The sequence below is a fragment of the Trichosurus vulpecula genome, chromosome 9 (genome assembly GCF_011100635.1).
Source record: "Trichosurus vulpecula isolate mTriVul1 chromosome 9, mTriVul1.pri, whole genome shotgun sequence".
In the NCBI taxonomy this organism is placed as follows: domain Eukaryota; kingdom Metazoa; phylum Chordata; class Mammalia; order Diprotodontia; family Phalangeridae; genus Trichosurus; species Trichosurus vulpecula.
In genome coordinates, this window is record NC_050581.1 from 84,866,725 (window position 1) to 84,886,760 (window position 20,036).

At 38.2% G+C, this 20,036-nt stretch overlaps 2 protein-coding genes across 2 annotated transcripts in view; one reads left to right on the forward strand and one right to left on the reverse strand.

Moving 5' to 3' along the window:
* CDC37L1 (cell division cycle 37 like 1) overlaps positions 1–6,635 on the forward strand; it is a 31,021-nt gene extending 24,386 nt beyond the window's left edge. The window contains exons 6-7 of the mRNA XM_036738110.1: positions 3,795–3,959; positions 4,867–6,635. Coding sequence (XP_036594005.1) covers positions 3,795–3,959; positions 4,867–4,968 — 267 coding nt within the window. The 3' untranslated portion in view covers positions 4,969–6,635. The remainder of the gene's footprint in view (positions 1–3,794; positions 3,960–4,866) is intronic.
* Positions 6,636–10,803: 4,168 nt separating this feature from the next.
* Positions 10,804–20,036, reverse strand: part of AK3 (adenylate kinase 3) — a 29,021-nt gene continuing 19,788 nt past the window's right edge. The window contains exons 4-5 of the mRNA XM_036738111.1: positions 17,407–17,525; positions 10,804–14,510 (exon numbers count right to left, since the gene is read on the reverse strand). Of these exons, the coding sequence (XP_036594006.1) occupies positions 14,390–14,510; positions 17,407–17,525 (240 nt within the window). The 3' untranslated portion in view covers positions 10,804–14,389. The remainder of the gene's footprint in view (positions 14,511–17,406; positions 17,526–20,036) is intronic.

Genomic DNA, 20,036 nt, shown 5'->3' on the forward strand with positions numbered 1-20,036 from the left:
GACTGGAGGGGATGGCTTTTGTTCAACTAGTTTAGATGAAGTCATTGATCAAGGAAGTGAAAACCATGTCATTTGAAGCAGGTAGTATGAACTCCAATATAGAATTCTTAAGAAGGGCATAAAGTGAGAAGTCTTGGTCTTCCAAGAAGCCAGGATGGAGAGAGACAGAGAAAATAATGTTGGATTTTTCATTACTGTTCTGGAAGAAAGGCAGGCCCTTGCAGTGTGACAGTGACCCTCAGATCTGGTGCCATAATTATATCATTCCTTAATGTGTTGTGCACTGGAGGAAATTTTCATGCAAAACAGAGATGGTTTGTAAAGAATAACCCATATTTATATATCACCTTAAGGTTTACAAAATACTTTCTTCACAAAAACGCCGTAAGGTTTGTGTTGTGTGAGGAAAAGAAAGTCCAGAGAGGTTAAATAACTTACCCATTGGAAGTGCCAGGGCTGTGACAGAGCAGGCATTTCCCATTGTGGGGAGAGGGTAGGGCGTTAAGTTTAGAATTTACCTTTCAATCTTATGGTAATGCCGGAGTACTCTTTCTAACTAAATGTGCATGTTATATTTCAGTCCCTTCTTAACTAGTTAAAAATAAGTTAATCTTGATTCCCAAACAATAACTTGTGATAGTAAGGAAGCCAAATTTTGAGGTATTCGCTTCATTATTTTTCATGTACCAGGAGTTTCCCCAAAAGGGTGTGGGGCTTAAGCTAGTAGAATAACTAGGAATCGATAATAAGTGAATAAAAACTAATGAAGAATGACCCTAACAAGTTCTGAAGATGATTTCTCCAATAGAACATAGAAGGATTGAGGGTTTAAATTCAGGTATACCTGGCTTTTGCTGGGTTTGCTTTTAGTTTTGTTTTACAATTTGTTTAAATTTATAAAGAACATTGGACTGACCCTAATACATTGAAATTTAAGTTTTACCCCTGGGTTCGAAAAAATTGACCTAAATAAAGGATCCAGGAAGGTAATTGGACTACAGTTTTCTGAAAAAGATCTGAGGGTTTCAGTGCACTTCAAGTTCAGTGTGAGTCAGCAGTTGTGTTGGTAAGCAAAATGGGCTCCTTAGCACTTAGTTCAACAAGTGCCCTTGAAGAGTTTGGCATTTGTTTGCTTTGAGTAATTCAGTGTATTTCATTGAGTCTTACTAAGTGCTAAGCCCCAGGCTCTAACCCCATTAGGTGTTAACCTAACGTATGTGGATGTGAACCTCCCAGGGTCCCTTAAGGGGAGGGGCTAACTCAAGAGCCAATCATAGCAGCCTAAGTTCTGGTCATTCAGATGACATTCGATGCTGTTTGAATCCATATAAAAAGAGAGGACAGAGCCATTTGCGCAAGGGCTCTCACTTGAGATGGTGTTGATGCCGGGCAGCTGTAGCTAAGGGCCCTCCAGGTTGTTACCTGGATGCTGAGACTTTGTTAAACTCTGGTAACTATGTATTGGGATTTGAATCAGACAAGGTCTGTCTGTCGATGTTTGTACTTTGTATTTGTTCTGAAGTTCAGTGTGCTGGCTTTTTTCCCTGAACTAAGTGAATGATATTTGTATGCTTAATTAAAGTAAGCTTGTCAAACCCTTCACGTAGCTTTCCTTAGTTAAGCAGATCAAAAGAACCTGTGCTTTTGTGGAGTGCTTATTGTTGGGGTTGTGTTGGTCTTACATCCCCACAACAGCTGCTAGCCAAATTGTTGAAACAGCAGCGTGAGATCAATCAGACAGTCAAAAACATTTTTATTGCCTGACATGCCAGGCACTGTGCTGAGCACCAGCAACAACAACAAGCTGGGTTCATCTTGCCATCATCTAAGAGAGGCCACAGCTTCCAAGAATAAGGAAGTGAGAGTTGTATTGTCGTCTGCCCTGGTCAGACTGCGTCTGGAGTGTTATGATTCGTTCCGGACACTACAATTTAGGAAGGACACTGACGATCTGGAGAGCCTCTAGAAAAAGGCTTCCAGGACAAGAAAGGGCCTTGAGTACACACCATGTGAGGATCACAAAGGAATGGTAGTTACTTTGTCTATAGAAGACAGGAGGTCGTTCAGGCATGTCTGACCCTGTGACCCTGTAGACCATACTGTCCATTGGGTGTTCTGGGCATTTCCTTGTCTAGTGGATTAAAGCAAACAGAGGTTAAGTGCTTTGCCCAGAGTCACATAGCTAGTAAGTGTCTGACGCTCTATTGGAACTGGGGTCTTCTGACTCCAAGCCCAGCACTCTATCCACTGACCCATCTAGCTGCGTCTCCTTTGGGGGTTCAAGATAGCTATTTCCAAGTAGTTGATCTAGAATTCTGTGACTTTGTATGTACCCTTATCTGTTTTGTAAGTAACTTTGAAGGATTGAAAAAAATATGTACACCAACCCTGGGACAGATGGAAGATATTGGGATCTCAAAGACAATGAGGAGGATTCATAAAAGATACCTATTTTCTTCCAGGGTGTGGTTGTAAAGTAAATAAAACACCCATTCAGAAGTGTATAAAAAATATGAAGAAGGTTAACAATGTGTCTTTGATGCAAGGAAGGTTCTTTTGGGTGGAGATGAAGAGGGGTGTCACTGTGAAGCGTTAGCTATGTAAGGAAGGGAAGAAAATGTTTATGTTCAATTTTTAAAGAAAAAAATTTATAAAGGACACGAAAGAAAATACGGGAAAGAGGTTTTTATATAAGAAAATCCCTAAGAGAATAAAGGTGTGTTTGTGGTTGAGATTTTGGATGTGAAGGGTGAATTGTAAGGTCCAAAAAGGATATGCATGCCAAGGTAGGCTGGTTTGGGGAAAATATAGCAAGTTTTGTATTTATCTGTAGTCTGTTGAATGTAGTTGTATTTTATGCTTGAAAAGAAATAAGACTTTCTGAGTAAACCATGGTATTGCCATAGCAAGAACAGAAGGCTTAATTCAAAAACCAGTAAACATCTACTCCTGTATTAGGAGTGTCAGCACCGAGAAGGGCTGCTCACAGTGGCTTATGATACAGGACAGTGTTGAAGTGGGCTTGAGGAAAAGCCGGTGAGTATTAACTTTGGAGATCTACTCAGCTGTCATGCATTGAGGAAGAGCAAGAAGGAACTTTCTAAGGTCTTGTGGTCTCTTGAAGCCTGCTAGGAAGTCTGAGCACCATTTAGGAAAGTCATTGTGGTAATAAGTGCTCCTAGTCATCCTCAAGCTGCTGATTGAGGGGGAGGAATTGTCTCCTTGAATCTTCAGGTCTTCTCTGCAGGAGGCCAGGTTTCAGTCTCTCTAGCCTTCAGTTTCTCAGGCAAGCTTAATACAATGGAGAGTGTTCATGACTTAGGAGACATGGTTTCGGATTCTTTGAAACTTACTAGCTGTGTGACTCTGGCCAGGTATTCCCATCCCTAAGATGGGAATAGTGCTTGAACTGCCTCCCTACCAGGGTTGTTGGGAAGAAAGGTATTTGTAAACCTGAAAACACAATTTAAATGTGAATTTGTTATTACTTTATACCGGGAGCTGGGGATACATAAATGAAACCGTATCCCTGCCCTTTGAGAGCTCTGTAATCTAACAGCAGTAATAGGGTGTGCACAGATAACTATGCTACAAAGCAGAACATGAAGGAGAAGGTAATCAAATCCCAAGACTGAATGACACCTAAGCTTTCTATCCTAAAGGATTGCTGAGGTGTATTATATAACAGGAGTACCCTTCCTCCCTTGCGATCTCAGTTTCCATTCCACTTGACATTAAGAAATCTTGAAATTTTTCAGTAGACTTTGGTGGTCATTTTTTTTTTAATTTTCCAGGCTGAAGAAGAGGGTTATTTTGAAGCCTTCAAAAATGAACTTGAAGCATTCAAGTCAAGAGTAAGACTCTATTCTCAATCACAGAGTTTTCAACCTATGTCAGTTCAGAATCATGTTCCCCACATTGGTGTTGGATCTATAGGTGTATTAGAATCCTTACCACAGGTAGGTGTGGAGAAGTGATCATTTACGCTATTCTTGTCATTCCCTTACTGAACGATTTCTGAGTACTCATGACCATTAAAATGTTCCCACCTTAATAAGTATACTAATTTGGTTAATCTCTGATCGTATTGTATATTTGTCCAAAGTCAGTGAACTTCTGTGATTTGTATTGTCTTTTTGTGCCACTTCTCTGCAGTCCCATACCCCTTTTCTTACCATTCCTTTCCCTCTCCCTGATATCTTTGTCACCCTACTCTAGCTGCACTATAACTGAATCCTTACCATTTAGCACACATCTTGCACAGAATAGGCATTTTATAAATAATCAATGAAATGAAACCTGTTGTATTTCTTGACCGGTGTGTTATGTTCTCCATTCTGAAATGTTGATGTAGATAAGTGAAATGTTTCATATTTCTCTTTCTGTAAAAATAATGTTTAGGAGCCGAAAATGAGTTTTACTTGCCCTTGAATTGATGTTTTTGGTTTTGTGTTTAATGTGGGTCACTAGCCTTCAATAGGAAGAAATAATATCACCTTTAAGGTTTGAACAGACAAAATTCTGATGCTAAAGAGGGCTCTTTTTTCCCTCACCTAGTCAGTCAATGTTTTTCTACAATTCAAATTGTTTTCAGTACTTACTAATGTGATATTTGTTATTTAAGCTAAAATATGATGAGGTAATAAGGTAAGTATTCAAGATTGATTTCTGAAATTGTCACATTCTTTTCAGTTTCTGTTTTGGAAAGTTGTGGAATTAAGATCACATGCATCAGCTGATACCACATTGTTGAATAGTTGAATCCTTATCTTTCTTGGAAGATGACAAAGTGAAACTGGAATGCCTTATTGCATCAACTTTCACAAAACTGATTTCTTGTATTTTTCATCCATTTCTCTGTTCCAGAATCCAGATTATCTTCAGTATTGTACAAATACAGCGCTCTGCAGCTTAAATTCCATGGTTCATAAAGAGGATGATGAACCGAAAATGATGGACACTGTATAGTTCAGTTAAGACTGCTGAGGCCAAGTGCTATTTTGTTACAAGAAAGGAAGAACTTGGCTATTTTCTTGACACTTTTATGGGTGCTGCACTTTATTTTTGTTTGGTTTTTGATGGGAGGGGAAGAGAGTACTGAAACATTTTGTAATTTTCTTTCTCTTTATTTTTTTTTTGGAAAATATGCTGCTAGGTTTTTTGTTTTGTTTTTGTCTTTTGGGGGGGAGGGTTTTTTTTTTTCCCTTGGAGGGAGGAGAGGTACACCATATGTTGCAGGATGTGAAACTGGACTCTTTTTTGGCTACTAAATTTGCCTTTAATCTTACTGTTCTCAATTTTGGAATCAAAGTATGAAAATCTGCACAAATACAATGTTTACAAGAACTGGTTGATTCTAGGAGGCATCTGCTACAGTCTCTTTTTATATAGACATTCGTGTCCTACTCTACAAAGACAATTAAAGATAAAATGTACTTGTATCATATTGCTAACTTAGATGTCAAATCTGGTGTTTCATCATATTAAAAGCAATAAATCAATAACTGATATCCACTTAACGGAACTGAGTGGTAAGCGATTAAAACAAATATCTTACCTTATTAGGATTAAATTTTTATTTTATTTTTTATCTCCAAGATATCTGTCAGTTCTAGCCTTTAAATGGATGTAGTAACAACAACTCATGTTTTCTATGGTGTTAAGGTTTACAAATCACTTTCCTCATGATAATAACCCTGTGAGGGTAGGTGGTGCAAGTGTTTTTATCTTACTCATTAGGAAACCATGGCTGTCCAAGGTCATGTGGTCACACAGCTAGGAAGTATTGATCAGAGGTGGGATTCAAACCCAAGTCTTCTCTTTCTGCTACACCAGGATGTAATTTGATATTTTAAAAGATTCACCCCAGTGTCTATTCAAAGCTGCATTGAATAAATGGTATTCTTTACTAGGTGATTTTACTTGATTATCACACTAACCCTTCATTAAAAACAAAAGACAAACCTCAAACTCTAGAGCACTCTTCAAAATTGGTAAAGTGCCGTCCTCACAACAGTCCCGTGTGAGGCAAGTAGTGCAGGTGTTACTTTCTCCCCGTTTGCACACGAGGAAACTGTAATTAAAGAGAGTTAAAACAATTTCCCAAAGGTCACAAGGCTAGTAAAAGGGCCAAACCTGGACTTAAGGCCAGGTCTTCCAACCTGAAATCCAGTGCTCTCTCCACCAAACCACAATACACATTGCTCATCATAGTTATTGCAGAATTTTTAAAAATTTCACCTAAGCCCTTCTTTAGAATAAGAACAACTTAACTCTTCATGTTTAACTTCATTCCACTAGATGACCTGAAAATATTGGGCAGAAGTGGGGGTGGGGGGTGGGGAGGGGAGGATCCATAAATGGCCTGTAGACTACATGTACAGTACCTTCAAGTTATAGGATAATTCGATTTTTTTAAAATGGCATTGCTTATTTTATTCTGTTATGAGAATTTAATCCCTTGAGCATATTGTTATTAAGGATAACTCACATTTACATAGTGCTTTAAGGGGTAAGTGGCATCATACAAAGTTGAGGGACTAAAACTGCTCAATAAAAGCTAGCTTTTTCCTTACAAATGTGGTTACTTTGTCACAGTGGTAAATTTCATTAAACTCTAACCCAATCATGGGAAATTTATAAGTTTTATTTTTTACAATGTTTGCTTCCAAATATGCTGTAATATTTATTTTCATTGCTGTTGTCTTTTGGTAAAGATAAAACGCCAATCCTACCATTAGTAGAACATGAGCTCAGTTATTTTGAGAAAGATGGTCTTTGACTCGCACTTCTCTGGAACTAGCAATATACACTTACTTGCTCTTAAAAGTTGCAGTCTGTATTTAAGAACTAATAAAGCCAACAGACCCGTTATTGCTACCGTATTCTTACCAGCTGAACTAATAATCATAGACTGAAATTGTGAATCAAATATATTTCATGAGCCTCAGCTCTCCCAATTTCAGAGTAAAATGTGAAAGAAAAAGAACCCTGCTTTATGTAAATATAGATTGTTTGCCTACATAATCTATTTGTTGGCATTCAGTGCTGGCCACAGGAACACACTGAGAATGAAGGCATGGAGGGATTTGGGTCTTTGCAGGCAGGGCAGAAGGTAGAAGAATGGCAGAATTCTGGGCTTTTGAAGTTCTGATGACTCCTGAGCCTGTAATTGTTTCATTTAGGTCCCCATTTCAATGAGGTTTGCAGAAATGCCTCTCAAGTTTTTGTTCCCTTTCTATCCTTCAGCTTCCTAATGAATAAAGAGATGTTTTATCTCCTTCTAGAAGCCAACTCTTGGCTATCAATTACAAACAGAAATAAAACATGGGGTTAAAATCCACAGAGCTAGCTTAATCAGTTACTTTCATTTTAACTGTTTTCAACTTTCTTCTACCTTCACTGCCTTCCAAGAGTTGCTTTTGAGCAACCAGATCTTAATAATCAGAGTGGCATGAAGAAAGAAAAGAAAAAGTTAAGGTTGATGAATACCCTGAAAATTTCCTTCTGAATAAAGAACTTTAGTACAATTGGAAACCACAAAATCAAGTTCTAAAATTTGGCATAGTATTTTAGTTGTGAAGGGAATTTTTTTTCAAGCTTCAAGTTTATTACAAAAGTGATGACGCCCATTCATTTAGACAAATCTCTGGGCCTTGGAGTTACTTCATGTGGATGTTACCAAATCCAGTAATATTTAATGCATATTAGTAATACAAATACCCTCATAGGGGTGCGTGGAGGTTTTTTGTTTTGTTTTTTTTTTTAAACTTAAGTGTCCTTTTATTCAAAACTGAATGAGGGACCACTTAGGCCATAATTGGTGTTAAAAGTGCTGAAGTAGGTAGGCTGATAGCCTTTGTGCAAACTTAAAAACTTACTTCCTGAAATTACACTGGAATATCAGTAATACTTAGATAATGGCAGGGCTTCTCTTTTCTTGCTATATTTTTTTAAATGACAGAGCAATGAATTGGCACATCTACACAAGTGGGATGCCAGCAGAGAAATTGGGTTAACATCCATTTGAAATGTTCTCAACGAACTAAACCAAACAGTTGAAGTTACCAACAAGCCCCATGAAACACGTTGGCCACCTAGGCAGAACAATTATATCCCCTATTTTATATTTCCAACTAAAATATTTTAAAATGGTCAAAATAGCTATCATTCACAACTTTCTTTTGTTGCGAAAGGCACTTGAAATGATACTGCCTGTAAACTTTTACTCTTCAATGATGTTTTCGAAACTTTTTTCATGGATGGTAAGTATGAAAATGAATGTTCATCCTATTGCAAACTAGTAGTCATCTTTTTGTGGAGCTTTTCCTAGACTAGGAAATCTGACCAATAAACCATCTCCTAAATTATGCCTTGTGTTGATTCAAGTTAGTCACCATCCCTTTCCTGATCAGTATTTAAATTGACATGTAAAAGGTGAATTATTTGGTTGCCAAAAGAAAAGTCATATATCATTCTAATGCTTCATATTTAAATGCTGTTGAGTTCTTAATTCAGTATTTCAGATAATTTATCAATATGTACTTCCTAGAACAAGACAGATTGCAATCCCTCTGCATTTTAATAGATGGTCTCTGAGAACTGTCATAATAAAAATTAATTCATCACTTCATAGTTAACCTGGTGACAAGCCGCTTTGAATTTACCTAGGCTGGTCCTCCAACAGCAAACACTATCTCAAAGAGCCTATAATTAAATTCTTTCCATCTTAGTAGCACTTGCTAGAGCTAATGCTGTATTGGCATAACTTTCAAGAACCCAGGGTTACCCCTGCTAACCTCAATGAGACCTCAGAGTAAGAGATGAGTTCTTTGGAACATAAATTCAAAGTGTTATGAACAGGAACACTTAGGCCTTCTCAATCCAAGTAATATGATGAGATGTGCCAGATACTTTAGAGGTAAAGAAAAAGCACTGAAATCTACAAGGGGTGTGTGTGTACACACATACCCATACCCATAATGAGCCTAGAGTCAGGAAGACCTGTATTCAAATCTAACCTCAGACCCTTATTAGCTATATAACCCTGGGAAGGTCACTTGATCTCTATTTGATTGTAAAGTGCCTAGCACATAGTGCCATATAAAAAACTAATACTAAGTCTAGCTGGTCTAGCACTTAGATCTTTTTTTTTTTAATTTTAATGTTTAATTTGGTAGCCACAGGAGAATTGTAGATTAAACGTAAGTAATTCTGCCAGTTGTCAAAGTTTCTGGGCATATTTTCTTTGATGAGTCTGTAAAAATGACAGCTAACAATTATATAAAAACTTTGTTTCACAACTTATTTTATAGTGAGAAAACAGGCTGAGAGGAGGGAACTGACCCAGGGACAGAGATAGCATCTAAGGCAGGATTTGAACTCCTCACTCCAAGACCATCACTACATCCCCTCTGCTACCCTCAGTACATTTTAGAATAAAAGCAACAAATCTATTCTTGCAATCAGTTGCAAACACAAACAAGTCATTTTGACAGAGGACCATTTCATATCTTTTAAATTTTCAAATTGGTGCAGGCCAGTTTCTGTTACTGCAAACTTTAAAGAGATTGCCAAAATATTCAATAATAAAATTTCATTGGATGTTACCTGAAAATATAGATGAGGCTTGAAATGTTTTTGTTTCAACCTGTGTCATGAGACAGGGACACTACTTTCTAGTGTCTCATTGTCATGAGACAATATGCTCACATTGAAGAGTGTAAGTATTTGAAATCAGAGAACCTGGGTTCAGATTCCAGCTCTTCTACCTATTGTGTGGCCTTGGAAAAGTCATATAACATGACACATGACAATGATAATAGGAATAACTAATAAAATGTATGACAGGCCCAGAACCCAAAAAGTTCTTGGTAGGTATAAGGAAATGAACTAAATCTATTAAGATGAAATTTAATGAGGGTAAGTGTCAAATCCTGTATTCAAGCCCAAAAATAAGCTGAATGAATAAAGAACAGATATTGTTCTATTGGTCAGATATTAATACATATCAAGAGGATAAGGAAGAGGATTTCAATGGAGTTCAGATACAAATCAGTGTAACATGGCAGCCAAAATAGGTGAAATGATACTAGGTTAACTTACTAGAAAGTGTACTTCATTCTGGCCAGATCACATCTGGAATGTTGTATCCCCCTTTTCGAAGGATAACATTGACACATGAAAGCATCTCCAAAGGAGTTTGACTAAGATGATGAGGGGACTGGAGGCTATGCTTTATAAGAATTGATTAAATGAAATGAGGAGACAGTTTAACATGAATGAAAGACAGGAGTGGATATAACAGTTGTCTTCATGTATTTGAAGGGCTATCATAGGGAAAAGGGATTTAAATGTGTTCTTTGCACCAGAGATCAGTAGTAGGAAGGTACTTGCACAGAAGGAAAAACAATCACTGGAGTTATCCAAAAGTGGCACTAGGCTACTTTAGGATATAATGAGTTCTCTCTTAGAGCAATGGGGTGGATCAGTGAGTGGGTTGGATCAGATGACTGATATCCCCTGGACCTCTCCAACTGCAATTCTTATTAGATTCAGCCCATCATTCTAGAATCTATTTTTGGATCCTGAGTGTGTCATCCCACATCTTATCTCTTAACTACCAGTTTCCTAGCTATATAACCTTTGTCAACCTCTCTGAATTAAATTCGACAAACACCTACTATGTGCTAAGCACTACCAACAGCACAGGGGAATACTAAAACCAAAACAATTCCTTACTGGGGTTGGGATACAATAAGCACACATAAATATAAGTTACATACAAAACAATATAAAATCAGCTAATTGGGAAATCAGCTTCATTTGTTAAATAGCAACAATGCCCTTCATTCTTCTTACAGTTGATTCTAAGGAATACAAGTAAAAGCATTTTGTAAAGTATAAAACACTATGAAATTAAGAATCTGGATTTCAATTCGCAGAGCTTTTTTAAGTAGCAGGAAAACAAAGCATCAACATAATTGATAGGGCAAGTGTGGATGGAGTACATACAGTCAAAGAGAAAGAAACATTGGTTTTGATTTCTGATTGATTTTATTATAAAGCATGCTTTATAATCTAGTATTGTTTTGTATCAGTCTAATATTCCACAATTATTTTGTTAGAAATGGGTATACTATGATACTCACATAAGGCATTACAGAAAATCTTGTACAAAGTAAAAGAAAAATATACCAAAAAGGGAAGTAGTAGTGGTAATCCTTTCAAAATGCCTCATTCCATCCATCTTGAAAAAGACAGACAGTGAGTGAGTGAGAAATGCTAAATAGGAAAAAAAAACCTTTTTTTTTTTTTTTCTAAAATGGCCTTTACATTTTAACTGCCTAGAAGAAAATCTCAGAAAAAGGGGAGGTCAAGTTTTCAAAGACACTGGGAAACTTGACATAGCACTTAAATGATCACTTATAAAAAATGTAGTCTGCAGAGAAGGAAAGCCAGGTAAGTCAAACCATGACAATTTCCTGTTCCGCTCTGATGCCACAGCTCAGAAACATAGATTTCCAGCGGGAAGGGACTTTAGAAGTCATTAAGTCCAAAGTCTCTCCTTTTTTCAGATGAGGAAACTGAGGCTTGAGAGAAAGTGACTTGCCTAGAGTCACACAATTAAATGTTTAAGGCAGGCTTTAAATTCAGTTGTCCTTGACACTGAGCCCAGCATTTTATTTACAGTCCAGGGTTGGGGAACCTGTGGCCTTCTGGGTTCTACGATGTGACCTTTTGACCGAGTCCCAAGTTTTACAGAAAAAAAAATCCTTTTATTAAGGGGATTTGTTCTGTGAAGTTTGGATTCGCTATATGGTGTCACCATACCACTATTCTCAACCAGCCACAGAGTCAGGAAATCAGAGTTTGAATCCTATCTCTGATACTAGATGTATGACCCTGGGCAAGTCAATTTCATCTATCAGATGGGGTGGGGCTAAGAATAATATTCAAATCCTACCCACAGACTCTCATAGGGTTATTGTGAGGAAAATACAATTGAAATATAAGCTTTGTTTTACCTTGTTTGATCCTCACACCAACCCTTAGAGGTACCTGCTCTTGTTCCCATCTTAGTGATAAGAAAACTGAGGCCCAGAGACATTAAATGATTTAAGATCACCCACTTCTGGAAGTTTTCCTTTCCCAAAATTAAGATAGGGTGGGCAGCATCATGGTTTCTTTTTTTAGAAATTTAAAAAATAATAATAATAAACATTCTTCCCCAAACTATACTATCTTCTTGCTCCTACCAAGTCTGTTACCTCATATATGGAATGGCAACCCTTCCAGGACTTTACTCCACCTGCTACTTCTTCAAGGAAGCTATTGATACCAAGATGCCCAGGGATGCCCAAGAATTGGGAGGTAGAAAGCTAACAATCACCAATATCACTTATTATGAGCCTATTACATGTAAGGCCCCATGCTTACTTCAGGAAACATACTTGGTCTGCAGAGTACCATGTTTCTTTCTCAGTAGGTTAGCATGGAATCCATAAGGACAAATTACTGACAGCAAAATATAAGTGAGAACAAGGAAGAAAAAACAGAAATTATATACTAAAGTCCATATTTCTCAACCAGAATAAAGAATGAGATTAGAATCTCCTAATTAAGAACTTTCCATTTGGGATAAAAATTATACCTCTTCATTGCATTATGTTACTCTTGTGTGTCATATCCCCCAGTGCAAGAAAATATCTTCAAAAGAAAAAAGACCAATAATAAACATAATGACCAGTTATCTCTAGGCAGTGGCACTATGTGGTTTTGTAATCTGGGATGAGATAACTCCTGAGTCTCATTTTCCTGATCCTGTAAAACAGACAGACTATTCATTGTAAGGACAAATATGTAAGCTGAAGCTTAAATACTTTGGCCACATAAAATGACAAGACAGGACCCATTGGAAAGGACCCTAACATTGGGAAAGATGGAAGGCAAAAGAAGAAGGGGATGGTAGAGGACAAGATGGATAGATAGTGTCATGGAAACGACGTACATGAACTTGGACAGAATTCAAGAGATAGTGAAGGATAAGAAGGCTTGGTGTGCTATGGTCCACAGGGTCACAAAGAGTCAGACAGGACTGAACTACTGAAGACAAAATGAGGATGATCACTCCTTTAGTGCCTCTCTTACAGTTCTGTTGTCTCGATCAAATGAGATTATGTATGCTGTGGTACTTTCTAAATGCCAAAGCACTTTACAAATGAAAGAATGTTTTCCTAATGAGCATTGCAGTTTTCAATAGTTCGTGGCATCATAATGGATTTAGAAGGGGAGGAAACCTCACTGGGTCATCTAGTCCAACCCGGTCATTTTAACAAATGAAGCCTAGAGAGGTTAAGTGATCTTTCCCAAGATTCCACAGCTTATAAGTAGCAGGAGCCAGCATTTATACTCAAGTTGCCTGGCTCTGAATTCAGCATTCTGCTCTATAGTTACTCTTGAAGAAACAGGCAGAATTAAAAGAGAAGATAATTTTGTTGTTGTTGAGTGGTTTCAGTCATGACTGACTGTGGCCCCATTTTGGGGTTTTCTTGGCAAAGATACTAGAGTGGTTTGCCATTTCCTTCTCTAGCTCATTTTACAGCTGAGGAAACTGAGGTATACAAAGTTAAGTGACTTACCCAGGGTCACCCATCTAGTAGATGTCTGAGGCAGAATTTGAACTCAGAAAGATAAGTCTTCCTGATTGAAGCCCTGTGCCCTGTCCACTGTGCCACCTAGCTGCCCTCAAAGGAGAGGATCCTCACCAGAAAAATAAGCACATTCTAGTCATCAAATAAAGCTGATTCATATGTGCGTTATTTGAGGCATAGATAAATTGACATTCTGTATCAGTGATTCTCTAAGGCAGATCTTCCAGATATTTAAAAAAACAGTGCTGGAAATTTCTGAGTTAAAGTCAGAAGAAGGATATTTGTCATGGCTTTAATCTAAAAGGACAAGGAGGAAGAGAATGCCTCTTTGATAGTGTATTTGATCTCAGTTAGTGCTATGTAAACATCGATTCTTTTCCTAAAAAAGAGGGAAACACTAGAAGCTGTTGACTTACTAAAAAAGGGCATCGTATTGTTTTAAAATGACCAGTCATCCTTTTGGCTTTGCCATTTTACAAAATGAAATATGGTTAGATACATAAATAGGAATTTTTAAAAACTACACAAACCACCAGGAGATGAGAACCAGGTCACTGCAATAAAGATGTAAGAAATGAAAGTCTTCATGATTGACTCATCACTTAGTTTCCAGAAAAATCAGCAAAAATGAAAGTAGATCATGATCTTAGAATTCATATATGATGAGTCCCATAATTCAGAAGCTCCCTGACAAAGCAAACCAGTGTTCTGATCCTCTTATAGGGAATTGCTATTCTTCAGGGAGTCACTGCTCCTTTCTGACTTATATCTGGCAGTTTTGTTTGGAGAAAAGCATATACTTGGGGCCAGATCACGTTGGTTTCTGTTCCGGAGAAAGTTTCCAACACACCCTTATTCCTAAAAGGAAAAAAAGACAACAAATAAACACTTTTGATTTTCCCTACTTGACTATTCTAACTTGATTTTATTACATTTTATTTTTTAAATAAATGCTTTGTTGGGTTTTTTTTTAATATCCTCATCACTTCCAAATGATGCTTCCACCCAATAGAACTTTCCCTTAGAACAAACTAATATTGTTAAGCAAAGTAAATCAGCATATTAACTACGTCTTACAATGTATGCTTCCTTCCTCACCTATGGTAATATAATAATAGCAACTAGGACTCATATAGCTTTTCAGGTTTGCAAAACATGTTACAAACACTATCTCGTTTGATCCTCAAAATAGCCCTGTGAAGTAGGTGCTATTATCAACCTCACTTCATAGATAAGGAAATGAGGTCAAGCAGAGGTTAAGTGATTTGACCAGGGTCCCACAGAAAGGGTCTGAAGCTAGATTTGAACTCAGGTCTTACAGACTCCAAGTCTCACACTCTATCCAATGTGCCACTTTATGGCCGTTCTCTGCTGAGAGGTCAGAACATGCTTTACAACCAGTCTTCAGTAGTCACCATTGACCAGAGTTATTTCTTTCAGTGATTTCCGTTACATTGTTGTGGTCAATGTATAAATTGTTCTCCTGGCTCTACTCACTTTGCATCACTTCCTATTAGTTTTCCCATTTTCCCTGAATTCTTCATATTTATTGTTTCTTAGAGTGTAATAATACTGCATTAAATTCACATTCAGTTGTTTTTCAGTTGTGCCTGACTCTTCATATCAAGAAAAACCTGGTTTTCTTGGCAAAGATACTGGAGTGGTTTGCCACTTTCTTCTCCAGCTCATTTTACAGATGAAGAAACTGAGGCAAATAGGGTTAAGTGACTTGAATAGGGTCACACAGCTAGTAAATGTCTGAGGTCTGATTTGAACTCTCAGGAACATGAGTCTTCCTGACTCCAGTCCTGGTACTCTATCCATTGCACCACCTAGCTGCCCTAAATTCACATACCAGAAATTAATCAACTGGTCTCCAAGCAAAAAGCATCCATCTACTTTGCCTCCAGTTCTTTGCCACCACAAAAAGTATTTCTACAAATATTTTTGCACAAACTTTGGCTTCTGTCCTTGGGGTACATACCTAGTAACAGTAATGCTGGGTCAAAAGGTATGGACAGTCCTATGACTTTGCTAATATAATTCCAAATTGCTTTCCAGAATACCAACTTAGTTTTAAAAGTAGAAGTGGTTCCCTGTGCTCTGGTGAGGAGTGGTTTTTCATAAAGCATAGGCCTGACCATGTCACTTCCCTACTCAAACTCTACTGGTTCCTTGTTGGCTCTAACAACTCCTTTGTTTAGTATTTAAAGGCCCTCACAAGCAACCTACCTCTCCAGCCTTATTAAACTTTGCTCCCCTGTATGCACTCTATGGCAAAGGTGTGAAACTCAAAGCAGGTACATCACCCCTGAAAAACCCCTAAGTCCCCAGAACCAAATTCAAATGGAATTGGCAAATGTTTAACAAAATAAATAAAAATACAATACAACTTAGGTAATGTTAATTTGTGATTTTCTAAGTCAATCTGTGAGCTGTGGGGATCTGTTTCTATTAATACCATTACTCTTTAGTATAGTCAAATGGGCCTTCTTGTCACATAAGACACTGCATTTCCCATCTCCATGTCTATATACTGTTTGTCTCTATCCCTAAAATTCATTCCTTCTATACTTCTGCCTCATAGAATTTCTGTTTTTCTTCAAAGATCAGGGAGTAAAGGTCTCAGACCTCAAGGGCGTCAAAATCGAAAGGAAAGATTTATATATAGCTAAATATTCATAGCATCACTTTTGTAGTAGCAAAGAATGAGAGACAAAGTGGACATGAATCAATCGGGGAGTGACTGAATAAATTGTGATATATGAATATAAAGGTATTATTGCAGGATACCAAATGTCAAAGTCAGAGAAACACAGGAAAATTTGTATGAACTGATAAAGAGTGAAGAAAGCAGAACCAAGAGAACAATATACATAATGACCACAATCATGTAAACGAAGGTAACATCAAAAGAAATCAAAATCTAGAGTAACATGACAGTCTGACAGTCTTGATTCTGAGGACGGGAGAACAGACCATGTCACTCCCAGACTCAAACTCTACTGGCTCCTTACCACTTCTGATACATTTTCCTCCTTTCACTTAAGAGGAGCAATACTACCAAATCAAAATGTTGCATGTGTGGTCCGACATGGTTGATAAATCCATTTGTTTTGTTTAACTCTCTCTTTGTTACAAGGAAAGGAAAAATTCAAGGCAAAAGGAAGGGCAGGACAAGATTAGAATGTTAAAATGTTATTTGTACAATTTGTTACAGTGTTATTTTTAACAGAGAAAAGGCATCCATAAAACTTCTTAAAAATCAAAATGCCTAATTACCTCCCCTTCCAAAGGCCATGGAACCCAAAGACAAAAGAACCTGAGGAGAATCTAAAGGACACAGAAAGTCCCTGAGGTTGGTTCTCAGTATTATACTGAGAAGTGATGCTGTCTATGCCCTACAAAGAGAAGTAGACAGAAGCAGAACGAGGAAATTGAATGGAAAAGTTCTAGAACTTTCTAGCCTCCCAAATCAAATGTTAGCTGTGTTGTTTCATTTTATATTCATATGAAGTGTTGTAAATTCTCAGAACACCAAATGCACCTACATTCAAAAGTAAGTTAGTTTACTGGAGTTTTCTCTCTTTAAAAAAAAAAATAATTCTAGAGCCAAATGAGTGGGGTTTGAATGGTGCATTTTGCATTTTCTGTGCCAACCTTCTCATCTGTGAATATAAATGAAAACTGAATACATGTGCCCACTGTGAACATCCATGAATTAAAGAAAGGGACAGGTGGGTGAACAACTTACCGGTAATACTCCAGAACAAGTTTTGTTTGGGCCTCATAAGCCTTTAGTCTCTTGGTAACAGTTTCTGGTTTATCATCCTCACGCTGTATAAGAGGCTCTCCAGTAATATCATCAATGCCCTAAAAGGTGGGTCATGAAAGAAAATAATCAGTAGCCTTAAAAAAAAAAAACAACCATCATCCACCAGTCTGAAACATAAACCTCTTATCCATCAAATATGCCACAAGGTCCAAACCACATGCAAAACAAGTAAAAACTCACCACCACCCCATGTCTTTCAGGATGGAATTGACCAGCAACAGAGAACGAGGGTGCTTTGAAGCCCAATGTGATTTGTAACATAAAGCTGTCAGCATCACTTGAGACTATTACAGACTGTAGTTCTGGTTTCAATGTTCAGTTTCAGTGAAAGGTTGGGAACTTTGCCTTCTAGACTCTGAGCACGTCACCCCTCTCCTTTGCCACTAAAACTATACAATCTATTCATCCACCCACTTGGCCCCCAGAGGGAACTTCAGAAGTACAGACATGGCTAAACCAATTACGCTTTTTTGTATTCACCCAATGACCACCCCAGTTCATCCCTTCATCACCTCTCACCTGGATCATACGTAGCCATCTAACTGGATTCCTTTCCTCAAGTTCCCTTCCCACTCCAAGCCATCTCCACTCGCCGCCAATATGCTTTCTCTAAAGCATAGATATGATCATATCCATCCCTCCAACCCCACTCAAAGAGCTCTAGTGACTCCCTTTTACCTCTGGGATCAATTATAAAATGGTCTATTGGCATTTAAACCTCTTTATGATCTGGCCTCTTCACCCCTTTGCAGACTCCTCCCCTCTATACACTCTACGTTCCTGCTACCCTGATCTACTTGCTTCCTCACACATGGCAGGCCATATCTCACTCTGGGCCTTTGCATTGGCCTTCTCCCATGAGTCAAAGGCTCTGCCCCCTTCACCTCCAGGTTCTACTTTCCCTGGCTTCCTTCAAGACTTAACTCAAGGGGGCAGAGCCAAGATGGCGGCATGAAAATAAGGACTCACTTGAGCTCTCCCCTAAAGTCCTCCAAACACCTGTAAAAAATGACTCTAAACAAATTCTAGAGCTACAGAACCCATGAAATGACAGAGTGAGACAAGTCTCCAGACCAAGATGGTCTGGATGGTCACTGGGAAGGGTCTAATCACACCATGCTGACAGTGGAGTGCAGGCCAGCATGGGCCATGCCTGAAGAGACCAGGCTGCAGTTAGAACTGACGGAGTAGGTCTCAGGGCCCTGAATCACTGAGCTCAGTGACTTCTTAACCCACAAAGACAACTGAGCAGGTCAGTGAGAAAACTGTTCGACCTGGGTGAGAGAAGTGGAGAGAGAGAGAGAGAGAGAGAGAGAGAGAGAGGGAGTGAGAGAGACAGAAGGAGAGAGGAGGAGGGGGAGGGGGGAGAGAGAGAGAGCAAGCACAGGGTGAGTTGAATATGAAAGGATGATATCTAAACAATAAAATTAAGGGGTGTGAGAGGAATACATTGGAAGAAGGAGAAGGGAGAGATAGAATGGGGTAAATTATCTCACATAAAAGTGGCAAGAAAAAAGCTGTTGTAATGGAAGGGAAGAGGGGGTAGGTGAAAGGGAATGAGTGAATCTTGCTCTCATCAGATCTGGCTTAAGGAGGGAATAATATACACACTCAATTGGGTATCTTACCCTGTGGGAAAGAAGGGGGTAAGGGGATAAGAGGGGGGTGATGATAGAAGGGAGGGCAGTTTGGGGGAGGAGGTAGTCAAAAGCAAACACTTTTGAAAAGGGACAGGATCAAAGGGGAAAACTGAATAAAGGGGGACAGGATAGGATGGAAGGAAATATAGTTAGTCTTTCACAACATGACTATTTACGGAAGTGTTTTACATAACGATACATATATAACCTATATTGAATTGTTTGCCTTCTCAAGGAGGGTGGATGGGGAGGGAAGAAGGGGAAGAATTTAGAACTCAAAATTCTAAAAACAAATGTTAAAAAAATTTTTTTAAATTGTTTTTACATGCAACTGGGAAATAAGATATACAGGCGATGGGGTATAGAAATCTATCTTGCCCTAGTAGAAAGTAAGGGGAAAGAGGATGTGGGGGAGGGGGTGATGGAAGAGAGGACAGATTGGAGAAAAGGGGCAATCAGAATACATGCCACCTTGCGGTGGCAGGGAGGGTAGAGATGGGGAGAAAGTTTGTTGAATTTTGAAAACTAAAAATAAATTTAAAGAACTTGATTATTTAAAAGAAAAATAAAATAAACAAAAAATAAAATAAAAAAGACTTAGCTCAAATCCCACCCTCTGCAGGAAGCCTTTCTTGCTTCCTCTAGTTGCTGATGTCTTTCCCTTTCAGACTGACTTCCATCTTCTCTATAGATATACAGTACGTTCCTATTTATTTACAAGTTGTCTTCTCCCTTTAGAATATAAGTTCCTTGAGGGCAGGGAATCTTTTGAACTTTCTTTGTATCTCCAGCACTTAGCACAATACCTGGCACATAACAAGTATTAAATAAATGCTTGTTGATTGATGCCAAGTACTCTCAGAACAAACCCTCTGAGAAAGAGCTTTGGCCAAACTTATGGGTTTCTAA